We start from the raw sequence: 12194 nt of genomic DNA on the forward strand, positions 1-12194 counted from the left end.
GCAGGAATTAAGAGAAATTGATGTTTAAAATTAACAGATATGTTTGAACAGAGATTCTTCATTCCATCCTCCTATCTTAAGATTGATTTATAGCTCTTATCTCCTCAAGGTTATACATTTGCACATTCAGATGGTGTCTCACCATCAGAGATTCCAGATCCAGTTTCTTTCCCTCCTGTTATTTTTCAGTATTAGTAATTGTATTAGTATTTTCAACTTGGTGATTTTCAAAGCGATGATTACAATAGCTGCTATGTTGAGCAAAGAAGCTATTCCTTTTGGATGACTGGTTTGGGAGTGCAGTAACACCAGCGCAAGAGAAAGCAGTCCACAAAGTGAAAATATTAGCCTAATTTTTATAATTTATTGCTTACCTAGAGAAAGTAGAACACCTGCTAAATGAATAGGCAATGATCAGGCAAGTAGGAAGCTGAGAATGCTACTTATTACGAAAAAGATACATATTTTAAGGCTACTTTGACCATTCTGTCTTAATTGTCTCTTTAATCCATCTACAGATGGGGTGTGCAACAATTTTTGCAAGGGGGTCACTTCATGAATTTTGGTATGTGGTCATGGGCAGGCTCCACCCCCAGAAGCGGCAGGGCTTGAGGCAGAAGAGAGGAGAGGAGCTGGGGACTAGCTCCTCCCCCCCCACGAACTCCATGGGACTGGAGGCTTTGAATTAAAAGCCACAAAGGGCTCCCGGCTCCTCGTCCTGTTGTTGTTGCATTGCCTGGCAGCTGGATGGGGTTGCTGCAGCTATTTAAAAGGCTTGCAGCTCTGGCCCCTGCCAGGGTAGCGCTATGACTGGGAGCCTTGAGCCATTTAAATAGGATCCTGCTGCCTGAGCTACCCCTTGGAAATTTGGTGGCACAGGCAGCAGGATATAAATATAAAGCAGTCAGATGCAGTCTGCGGGTTGGATCCAAATGTTAGGTGGGCCAGATCCGCATCTTGCCCAGGCCTGATCTACAGTGTCTACTCAAACCTAAAAAGTAAGCTGTGTGAGGCAAGAACTCTCTTTGTGCTATGCTTGTACTGTAGTTAGCTCAATGGGACCCTAACTAAAGTAGGGCTCCTGTACATGTATGTAATTCAGACAACAGAAAATCAAACAACGCATCTATGGGCACTGATCATCACAAAGCCAGAAAAGGAACATTAAAACTGGAGATACAGGTAATAAAGTTTTAAATTATTTCAGGAATTTTGGAAACTAAATTAACTGAACTAATTCTGTGACATCCTGAATCCCCAATCAGAAAGGAAGTCCTATTCCATTAGACACTGTACAAGCATCTAGTGAGAGGTTGTCACTGTTCCAAAAAAAGACAAGACACAACAAGTGAATTGCCTGAAGTCACATAGGAATGCAACACCTCATGTCTACTATGCCTCAGTCCAGTGTCTATTAAATAAACTCTCATTCAAAAGTGACTGAATAGATTGTGATGAAAAAGTGAAGGTTTCTTTCCCCTGCTGAGAAGATTTTATAATCTTTTCTTGCATTTTGCTATCTGAAAATTAAAGCTGTTTGTCAGTGGTTTTTTTTTTTTAAACTTCAGTCTTGTTGTGTATGTGAGCCTGGGGTAGAGGTAGGAGGGAGTTCTGAATATAAGATGCCAGTGATGTTCAAACTGCAACACTGACAACATCATTTGAAATACTAACCAAGTTAATTTTTGTTGACTAGAACAAAAGCTTGGCTATCAACTCAACATGAGTGTTATCAAAAACATCTTTTAAAATCCTACATAATTAATAATATACTAATTACACAGTATAGGTGATACTCCTCAAGCTGTGCTAGATGCAGGAAAGCATCTTTCTGTATCAACATTTGTGTTCAGAGCAGAAAAATGAATGAAACTGTCATTTTTTCTGGTAAACACAGCAGCACTTATAGGAAGGGCTTAATGTAGCTGTAGCAAGCACTTTTTAATAGCAGCATTTTGATGCCTTCACATGGATTAACACTCTCTCACTCTGTCATACCTGAAGGACCTGTCAAATGGACAAATAGTATCTCTGTTGCTTTCTCTTAGGCTTCTCTGAAAGGGACTCAATAAGGCACATTATACATGGAAAGGAGGCCTAACGTTTATTCTCATTTTGACTGGTACTAAATTTTTCAGTTGATCTGGGTCTCTTTCAGCCACAGGGATGTTCCAAAAACTGATTAATGTATTTAAAATTTTCCATATCTTTGAAAAGACGAACATTCAAACTGTGTTAGAGGTTATAGCCCTTTTCCAATAGCGCAATCCACTAGTACAAACACTTTGCCCAGAGATAATCCACAGGATTCTGGGCTACAATAGCAGAACACACGAGAGGAAAGCACTGCTAAATGGGTATCTATATGAAGAGGGCTGCTAGTCTCTGGTAAATGTGAGTAACTTTCTTTCACCTATGAAAGTGGATTTTCATTTTTCGAGCAAGACAACAAAAGTTTTTCATACTCCATAAGAGATTTCCTCAATATTGCTGGTAATCTACCAGAATTTTCTACACTAATAATAAAACTAGTTTTATTTTTCCCCTCAATGTTTTTCTAACTTTCTCTTTCCAAATTTTAAAACATTTATAATAAAAATAGTTAGAAAGCAAAGACTGGTGGAAAAGTTAAAAGACAAATTTTTGAGACTATTACAATTGGGAAGCATGTGTCTGTGTGGGCAACTATTTTACTGATGGGATCCAAATACAGGGGAAAAAAGCCACAACAAAACAAAAAACACTATTTTATTTTAGGGCCTGAAGCTTCTTCCTCAAAAGAAAAGGGTAAATTGATTTCCACATACATGCTTTGGTTTCTTACAGAGAAAAAATTCAGACAGACAATCTTATATGACAAGTCACAAAAGAAAAATCTGACATTTTACCCTCTGCAAAAAGTTTTAAAAATCTAACAATTTTTTAAAACAGAATTCATGGGTATTACCTAAGCCAATGTTTCTCAAACTGTGGGTAGTGACCCCTAGGGGGTCGCAACCAACTTACAGGGGGGTCACAGCTGGATCCGTTATTTTTCTTGAAAAAATTCATGTTTCCCCGCAGGCTCCGTCTGGTAAATAAAAAACATAAAATACCCGGGGGGAAGCCCAGTGGGGACAATTTTCCCCTGCCATGTCTGGTAGGGGCAGGGGAGTGAGGAGTGCCGCAGAGTCTAGTGAAGGGGGGGCAGAAAGGGGTAACTGCCGGGCGGCAGGAGCAGCCACTTTAAAAGTAAGAGTGTTCCTCCATGCCTGGCTCTGCAGGGGGGAGGGGGGAGATTTGATTGGAGCGGGGCTCCCGATGCTGAGGATGCCTGCCTTAGGGGGAGGAGGAGTGCACTGGGATGGGGGGGGGCACGCTAGGGAGACCTGCCTCAGGGGGAGAGGTGGGTGCATTGGCGATTAGTGTGCAGTCCCAAACTGGACAAAGTTGTGCAACTTTGACTCCCACCCACACCTCCTTTTTTTTGCTTAACTTTGGTGAGGGTGGGAGAGGGGGGAGTGTCACATTCATTTAGCATTTTAGGGGGCCGTAGTATCCCAAAGTTTGAGAGCCCCTGACCTAAGCTGTTTAAAAGCCTGCTTCCATGGTTGCCCTTCTCACTTTTCCATGTTACAAAGGCAGGATTCAGAGAGTGTCAAGGAAATAAAAGATATATACTAAATTTGATTCTAGCTCTTCCTAAATCACCCTGACTGAAGAATTTTTCCTGTATCCCTCAGGCATTTAAAAAAAAAAAAAAAAAAAAAGATTTACTTACTTTAGAAAGATGATGCTCAGAGGAAAATCCCAAGCCATAGACAGTATTCGCCCTGCTGTCTGCCCACTGGCCAAACTTCTGGGATGTTTTAGTAAAAGTCATGTTGGGAGTGATAGTGCTATTTATTATTGCCTGCAAAGAAAAGGTAATAAATAGAAGTTGTAAGACGTTCTCACCAAATTTCAAATAGTGTAAGATCCATAACATGCAGATATACTCATGTTACATAAAGCATTTTATATTGGAAACAAATAAAAGCAGCTCTTGCGCTGTGTTCCTTGTAAGCTGTGCACTTGGGCAGCCACCCAGGAAAGAGACAAAAGCTGCCCAGCTGATTAATACAGCACCCACAGCAAGCAACATGGGTTTCTACTGATGGTGCACATTGGCACATGCCTTGATGAAGATAAAATTTCACACATGGATGGAAAAAAGGAAAGGGAACATTACTTAAGTGAAAATTTGGCCCCGCTGAAGTCAGACACTATATTCTTGTCCCTGTGAAGCACAACTACCCAGCTGACTCAAATTTCATGTGAAAATAAATGCCCAGGTCAGCCCCGCTCCCCACTGGCCAATTTGCTCACCACACCCTCCCTGGCTGGCCAGATCTCCCCCACTTTCCCTCCTGATCTTCCCCGGCCAGCCCCCTGCACCACTATCTCCAGCTCTGCTTCCCACCAGCCCGTTCCTCTTCCTTGTCTCCCCCGGCCAGCGCCGCTGCACCTCTCCCCGCCCCCGCCAGCTCTGCTTCCCACTCCCCCTTCCTCCCAGCCACCATCGCGGCCCCTGATCCCCCCCAGCTATGCTTCCCACTCCCCCTTACTCCCAGCCAGCCCCGCCCCCTTCCAGCCCATCCCTCCTCTCCCAATATCCCACGGCCAGCCCCGTTCCACCCAAAGCACCCCCTCACAACCAGCCTTGCTTCCTGTTGCCCCCCCAATATCCCCTGGCCAGCCCCATTGCCACCCCCCCTGCCTGTTAGCTGTTTCCAGCCTCCCCCCCCCCCCAGCCAGCACCGGTCCCTTCCTGGCCGCCCCCCCCTTCCAATGAAGCATGTTTGGGGTGGGGGTTTTTTAAATTATTTTTTTTAACTCAACTTTGCCCCCCCTTTCCCCCCCCCCTTCAACAAAAATTTTTTCCCGGTGTGTTTTTTTTTGGGGGGGGGGGGGGTAACCTTCGGCTACCTCCCCTGGCTGTTATCTCAGGCTTCACACTTGAGCATGCCCAGCAGTGCTGCGGGAATGGGGTCCACTCCGCCCCGGTGCCAGGTGAACTCCTTTAAGTGCAGTGCGGGGCAATGCCACCCCGTCACACAGTACTAGCCAAACTTAACATATGCTATTCAGAAAAAAAAAAACATTCTGAACTACAATTAATGTGAAATGTGGCAGCATCCTTTTGCCTGGGTCTTTCTGGCATTATAAACTACATCCAACTTACTATTTAGGCAATTTACAGTTGTCATGGCCATGAGGGTTGGCCAGCACCCTGGGGACTAAGCGGTAAATAGTACCTAGCCAGGCAGTAGTCAGCCAGTAGAAAGGCGGATAAGGATTTCAAACTGAAACAACAGAATTTTTGAGTTTTCCCTCCTTTGTCTCTGGGCCAGTTTGCACTCTAGATACTGAGGGAGACAGAACATAAGTTTGTCTCCAAGAATAAGATTCTTCAAAAATGTGTAAGTAGGGTAAAGTTTAGATAAATCTGTTAGGTTTTATTGTTTTCTGTTGTGGGACTTTGGATTGGATGTCTGTGCTGTTAGAAATGGGTTTTCCTCTCTTTTGTAACAAAGTTTTAACCTGTGGGAGTCCCCATGAGTATACTAATTGGTGACTTTTTCCATCTAGTCATTATACTTGCAACAGGAGTACTGTTTTGATAATACAAGTTTTCTTTTTTTATTAACCTGGTATTAGTTCATTTCTCTGTCCTGGAAAATTTGTCTGTGGGATCCGCATGCCTCTGACTACGGGATAGTAGCTACAAACTGCAGTTTATATTTTCTCTTTTTCAAGTTCTCTGGAGAAAAGAGCTTGGGGTGCTCTGGGCTTGGTTTCAAGTGTCCACCCCGTTTGTGAGTTCAAAAGCACTTGATGGTGGCAGAGGATTTTATCCCCAAAATCTAGGTTTTTAAGATTTTGGGAGGAAGTTTTATACCAAAGCCTGGAAAGATAAGGTTTTGGGGTACTTCTGCGGGCCCCTGCTTCTGCGGTCATCATGCCAGAATGAGGAATTAGCCTTGACAACAGTAGATATTGCACATACAACGATCACTCATGGCCTGCAGTACAGCGCTGCTTAGGGTGTAAATCTGACCACACTGACTCTTGGGGCAAGGATCACCACTGAAGTCTTTCTATACAGGTGACACCATTTCCAAAGTGATTGCTTCTCTACATGAGTGGGACACCGCTTTACATATATACGTAGTACACTGCAGACATCATGTCTGTCAATATCTGCAGTGAGTTCCACAGAACAGGGAAGAATATCACACATGCAGTACCTTGATGGCTCTAAGCTGTAAGGAATTACACTCCAACCCTGGAGTTTATTTGTATTAACACACACAGTTATGCAAGACCTTCCACGAGATGCCTTTACTGTTAGTCTGCCCAGAAAGCAGTTACTGATGAAACCAACCAACTACAGCTCCATTTTCAGACATGAAACTTGCATTTATATTATTTTACACACATGCATGAATATGAGAGAGAGCCCTGTACCGATACAAAATTTGTATCCCTATCCAGTCACAAAAATGAGCCCCAGATATCTGCATCCATGCCTGCAGATGCAGACACCTGCGGATATAAAGCAGATATCCGCAGATCTGCGGGGGGGGGGGGGGGGGGGGGGGAGGTGGTGTATGTACATACACTCTGAAGATCAATCTACTTTTTAAAACGGTCTTGTACTTTTTACAATAACATTTTTCTTAATTCTGAATAGTGTGTCAACTGGACAATTTCATTTTAAAGAAAACTGCATTTTTGTTATCTCTAAACTGGGATGGAATAATAAAATAGCTTTCATATTTTTCTTTCAAATGAATTTATCTAGCTTTGAGGAAATAGGGCACGTATCTGAGCTGCTCTTTCCACTAACTACACAGACAACAGCTGCAGTCAAATATTTTATCTTGTGCTAAAAATGATAATATTAATTTTCAGTTTCTTCAAAAAGCATAGCAATAAAGATCCTCTTGGGGGAAAAAAAAAGTCTTAAAATAAGACTTGTTTACCATTAAACAGATCACATTATAATACTTAACTAATTTATTTCACAACACTAGTTAAATATAAAGATTCTCTCCAGCAGTGATACACTCGTGGCTGGCTTAGGTCTTATGAGTCACACTCATGTGGCTCATGGCATCCTCAATCCTGAGCTGCATTCTTCTTGTTCTATGTTAATTTTAGCAAGCCTGAGTCTCAGGCAGAGCAAGCACAAATAACTGGAATTCTCCCCACATTGCCAAGTACTTGTGAAGGAATTAGGAATAAGTGAATTAGCAGGGTGGAAATCACTGTTCCTGACGGGGCAGAACAAGGTACTGTAGGATACTCAGAAGCTGCTAGGTGGTTGGATGGACAAGATGAAGCAACAGAAATAAAGCTACAGTCACATTCAGCATCAGTGCACTGAATGTAGGAAAAGGAGAGAAAAACAGAAGGTAAGAAATAGAGGCATTAAGCTAAAGTTCTGGAGAAAGATATGAAATGACTGTATAGTAAATAAACTGAAAAACTTAGCAACAACCACTCTATATTGTCTGGTATATCATGGGTATATCAGAGTTGAACTTTCAGGCTTCGTATCTTATTCCCTAAAAATATGGGGAAGGGTATAGGTAATATTTTTAAAACAATACTAACACAAGAGGTTATTTATGGATAAAGAGGTATATTATTATACAAGCTCTTCGGGACAGGGACCATAATTTCTTTGTATAGTACCTAGCACACTTTTTATGGCTCTTGGATGCTACTATGTATGGTACACGAGATATAGTTGCTATCCTGAAGAGTTTATAATCTAAGATGTCAAGCATCATTCAGAAGTAAGGGAGAGGGAAGGAATCAATAATGTTCAAGTTTTATCTAATATATTATATTTAGTAAACCTGCTAAAAATTCTTTTCTGGTTGCCATCATGGAAAAAATAGGCCTTAATGAGATGTGAAAGAGGAGGTGGTAGTAACCTAATACAGGGGTTCTCAAACTTTGTGATACTGCGACCCTCTAAAATGAATCTGTGATCACCCCCCCCCCCCCACCCTCACCAAAGTTGTTCAGCTAAGGAAAATAAAAATAAAATAAAAAAAAGAGGAGGTGGGAGCCAAAGTTGCACCACTTTGTCTAGTTTGGAACTGCACACTAACTGCCAATGCACCCCCCCCTCCTCCGAGGCAGGCCCCTCTAGCGCCCCCCCCATCCCAGTGCACTCCCCTGGCCCCCTGAGGCAGGCCCTCCTAGCGCCCCCGCCATCCCAGTGCACTCCCTCCTCCCCGAGGCAGGCATCCTCAGCATCGGGAGTCCCGCTCCAATCAAATCTTCCCCCTCCCTCCTACAGAGCCAGGCACGGAGGAACACTCTTACTTTTAAAGTGGCTGCTCCTGCCGCCCAGCCTGGCTGCCTCAGCTCGCAGCTTGTAGTGGAGGCATCATGTGGCCAGTTGCCGGTCTCTGCTGCTCACGTTGGCCAGAGCAGTGCGCACTCCGCTCCCACCCAGCCCCCCCCTAGCGTGGGGCCTGGCAATTGCCCACTTCTGCCCCCCCTAAACTCTGCGGCACTCCTCACACCCCCTCCTCTGCCAGATGCGGCAGGGGAAAATTGTCCCCGTCAGGTTTCCGTCCAGTATTTCATGTTTTTTATTTACCAGATGGAACTGACAGGGGAAGACAAATTTTTTCAAGAAAAACAACAGATCCAACTGTGCCCCCCCCCCCCCGCCATAAGTTGGTCGTTACCCCCTTGGGGGTTGTAACCCACAGTTTGAGAAACGCTGACCTAATGGATCAATGTGGAAAGAAAACTCCACACTGACAGAATGGCATAGGACTGGGCAGAAAGACCCAACATCTGAGGGACAGTATACTTAGGAATTCTTGAGGAAACTGTAGTGGCACACATGACCTAAACAAATACTCCTATGCAAGAAACATGATCATGGCAGCTTTGTCTAATTTTGCTTTTTATTGCACCTTGAATTAATTACTTGATTCACTTTAATCTATTTGCTAAAGTAAAATTTCACCACCTAGCACAATTTCCATGGAAAGAATCGCCCACCCCCTTTGAACTTCAGCATTGGCTCACTAATGAAACTGCTCAAAAATACTAAGCGATGAAGCAACAGGCATCAGACATTCTGGAGGATACTTGAGTATCCCAGGTAACTTGCAAAGTGTTCCCTGCTTTTGGTAAGCACAAAAATGTCATTTAAAAATAAAATCATCCATTCCAGACTTCAAACCCAAAACAAAACCACCATAAAGGCTGCCAAAAACCTCCAGAAATTGGTCTCATGAAACAGCTTAAGAACAATTACAATTTATTATGAAATATTTAGAAAAGCAGAATCTTTGGAAGGATGGGCTGTCATGTTTTTGAAGTGTGTTTAGTAAACGTGGGGAAGAGAACTGCACCACATCCTAAACAACAGAAACATAAGGTAAATTAGATAATCTATGGTACTGGATCAACTTTTTGTTGTTGAGAAATACAAGGTCTTGAGGTTACACAGAACTTTTCTGGTCTGGGAAACTTAGGGCAAGATCTATACCTAACATTAGTTAACACACCTTCTCTTCGAGTGGTTCCTTGAAATATGCATTAATTACTTATGCTAAAGTATCTACTCCATCTTGTAATTAGCTGTGATACTAAATAAGTTTGTATACCCAAAGCCATCTCTGTGCAGCTCAAAAGATTTTCTCTTTCCCACAGAAGTTGATCCAATAAAAGATAAGACTCCTCTCAAATGTTCTGGGACCAATACTATGGCTACAGAAACTGCATACAACACTGCACTGCATACAACAAAGAATGTGTTTTGGATGATGGGGCACGTTTTATACCTTATTTTGTGTGTTTCACAAAAACATCTTATTAACTTTTGGTCCAGATACCATTGTGTGTGGAAGCTACAGCTTGGAAATTAGAGAAGGTTGAATTTAAAAATATAATTTGTTCTGGATGTAGAGCTGACCCTTTAGAAAGAATACGATTTGCATCCTGATCAGTTCCTGAATATGAACGTCAACTTCTTCAGGATTAGAAATAGAGACCATTACAGAAGCCAGATATTGCTACCCATCTCAGTATCAGGAAGCAAACGCTTACTCAACAGTAGTTAACCCCTAAACTGTAGCTTACCTGGAATATTACAAAATAGCAAGGCCTTGTTTTTTTAAAATATCGTTTACCTTCTTACCTCTCTATTTTCCTTTAAATGTGGGAGAGTGAACCTGCTAGACAGAAGGTTTTTACTTTCCCAACATTTACCATCTCTTCCTCTTCAGGTCTTTCCTTGTTCCGGTCTCCTCTTTCAAGAGAAATTATTTGCTTATAGCCCTTATTACTGTAACAACCCAACAAAAGAAAATTATAACTAGGGTGAAAGACCTCAAAATCTTTAGAGAGTTCACTGGTAGTGAAACAGCCAGGGGTTTAAGGTTTTGAAAATGGTTTGCCTCTGTCAGAGAGGGTGAAGTAACAGTAGATATGGAACATTTACCTCCTTAGCAAATGGAAGGAAGATATGCAATTTATTTTTGAGTGACTGACTCAGATTTTTACTTATTGAGGTGGAGAAAAACTAGAAGGAAATAGAAGAGACCTGTGTGTGCAACTTATTTCACTTAATCTTATTGGTCACTCAACAGCCTTGCTGATGATGGTGCCAGGAAAAAAAGCTTACCAGAAGGTACAAAAATGAAAAATAATGCAGGAAAACATTCACAACAACACATGCAAAATGATAATGTCTAAATTAATCACTCAAGATAGCTCTTGGAGTCATTTGATTAGTTCTCTGAAAACATCTGCTCTATGTGCAAATCATAAAAAACTAGTATTGTTAGGAACTGTTACGAAAGAGATTGCTAAAAGATAGAAATTATTATAAGGACACTATATAAATCCATTGTATGCCCACTCCCGGAATACTGCATGCAGTTCTGGTCACTTCATCTCAATAAAGAGGCATTATAATTGGCAAAAGTACAGAAGATGGTAAAAACTGACTACGTTTTTGGAACAGCTTCCATACAAGGTGACGTTAAAAAAAACCTCACTGTTCAGTTTAGAAAAGAAATGATTTAGGGCTGTAAAATCATGAATTGCACAGCAAAAGTGAGTAAAGAAGTGTAATTTATCCCTTCACATAGCACATGAACCAGCAGCAGGTTTAAAGCATACAGAAAGTATTTCACACAATGCAGATTCAACATGTGGAACTCATTGCCAAGGCTCAAAAAACACCACACAAACAAACAAAAAAGTAAGTTCACAGAGGATTTGTCTATGAAGGCTATTAGCTAGGATGGTCAGATACACAACCCCATGCACTGGGTGTGTCTGAACCTGTGACTACTAGAAACTGGGATGGGACAACAAGAGGTTGATCATTCAATAAATTGCCCTGTCTGGTTTATTTTCTCTGAACCAGGAATGGGCAATAATTTTTTATGTTGGGTCACTCGAAGATTTAAGCGGTCAAGAGCTGCACTTTTCTATGGAGAGGGTGCGGGGTCTGGGACAGAGGTTGGGTGCAGAAGAGAGCTCAGGGTAGGGGACTGGGGTGCGGGGTCTGAAAGGAAGTTTGGGTGAAAGGGGGGGTTTGTGACCTGGGGCAGAGGATTGGGGTGTAGGGCCCGGGAGGGGATAGAGTGCAGGAGGGAATTTTGACCGGGGGGGGGGGGGGAAGAAGAGCTGTAGAAAGCAGTGCAGAGTTTGGGAGGGAGTTATGACCTGGGGGAGGCGGAGTGCAGAGGGTTTGGGTGGTGACCTGGAGAAGAACTGGGGAGCAGGAGAGGGTAAGGTGCCAGAGGAAGGCTCTGGCTGGGAAACACTTACCTTCGGGGGCTCCTGGCCAGTAGCTCAACAGGGACCCTTTATAGGCTCCCTGCCTGCTGCAGCCCCAGACTAGGGTATGTCTACACTGCCACCTTAGTTTGAACTAGGGTGGCTAACGTAGGCATTCGAAGTTGCAAATGAAGCCCGGGATTTAAATATCCCGGGCTTCATTTGCATCTTGCCAGGCGCCGCCATTTTTAAATCCCCGTTAGTGCGGACTCCGTGCCCACGGCTATACACGGTACGGAGTAGGTAGTTCGAATTAGGCTCTCTAATTCGAACTACCATTACTCCTTGTGGAACGAGGTATACTGGTAGTTGGAATTAGAGAGTCCGCACTAACGGGGATT

The 12194-nt window shown here is 42.8% G+C and overlaps 1 protein-coding gene across 5 annotated transcripts in view; it reads right to left on the bottom strand.

Annotated features, from left to right (window-relative positions):
* The window catches only part of HOMER1 (homer scaffold protein 1), a 169081-nt gene that overhangs the window by 101565 nt on the left and 55322 nt on the right, over window positions 1-12194 (bottom strand). For all 5 annotated transcript variants that reach the window (XR_012904870.1, XR_012904871.1, XR_012904872.1 and 2 more), the window contains exon 3: window positions 3761-3892. Coding sequence is in view for 2 of the 5 variants with exons in the window: in XM_006119144.4 (XP_006119206.1) it covers window positions 3761-3892 (132 nt within the window). In the remaining 3 variants the exon portion in view is untranslated. The remainder of the gene's footprint in view (window positions 1-3760; window positions 3893-12194) is intronic.

The sequence above is a fragment of the Pelodiscus sinensis genome, chromosome 6, assembly GCF_049634645.1.
Source record: "Pelodiscus sinensis isolate JC-2024 chromosome 6, ASM4963464v1, whole genome shotgun sequence".
In the NCBI taxonomy this organism is placed as follows: Eukaryota; Metazoa; Chordata; order Testudines; family Trionychidae; genus Pelodiscus; species Pelodiscus sinensis.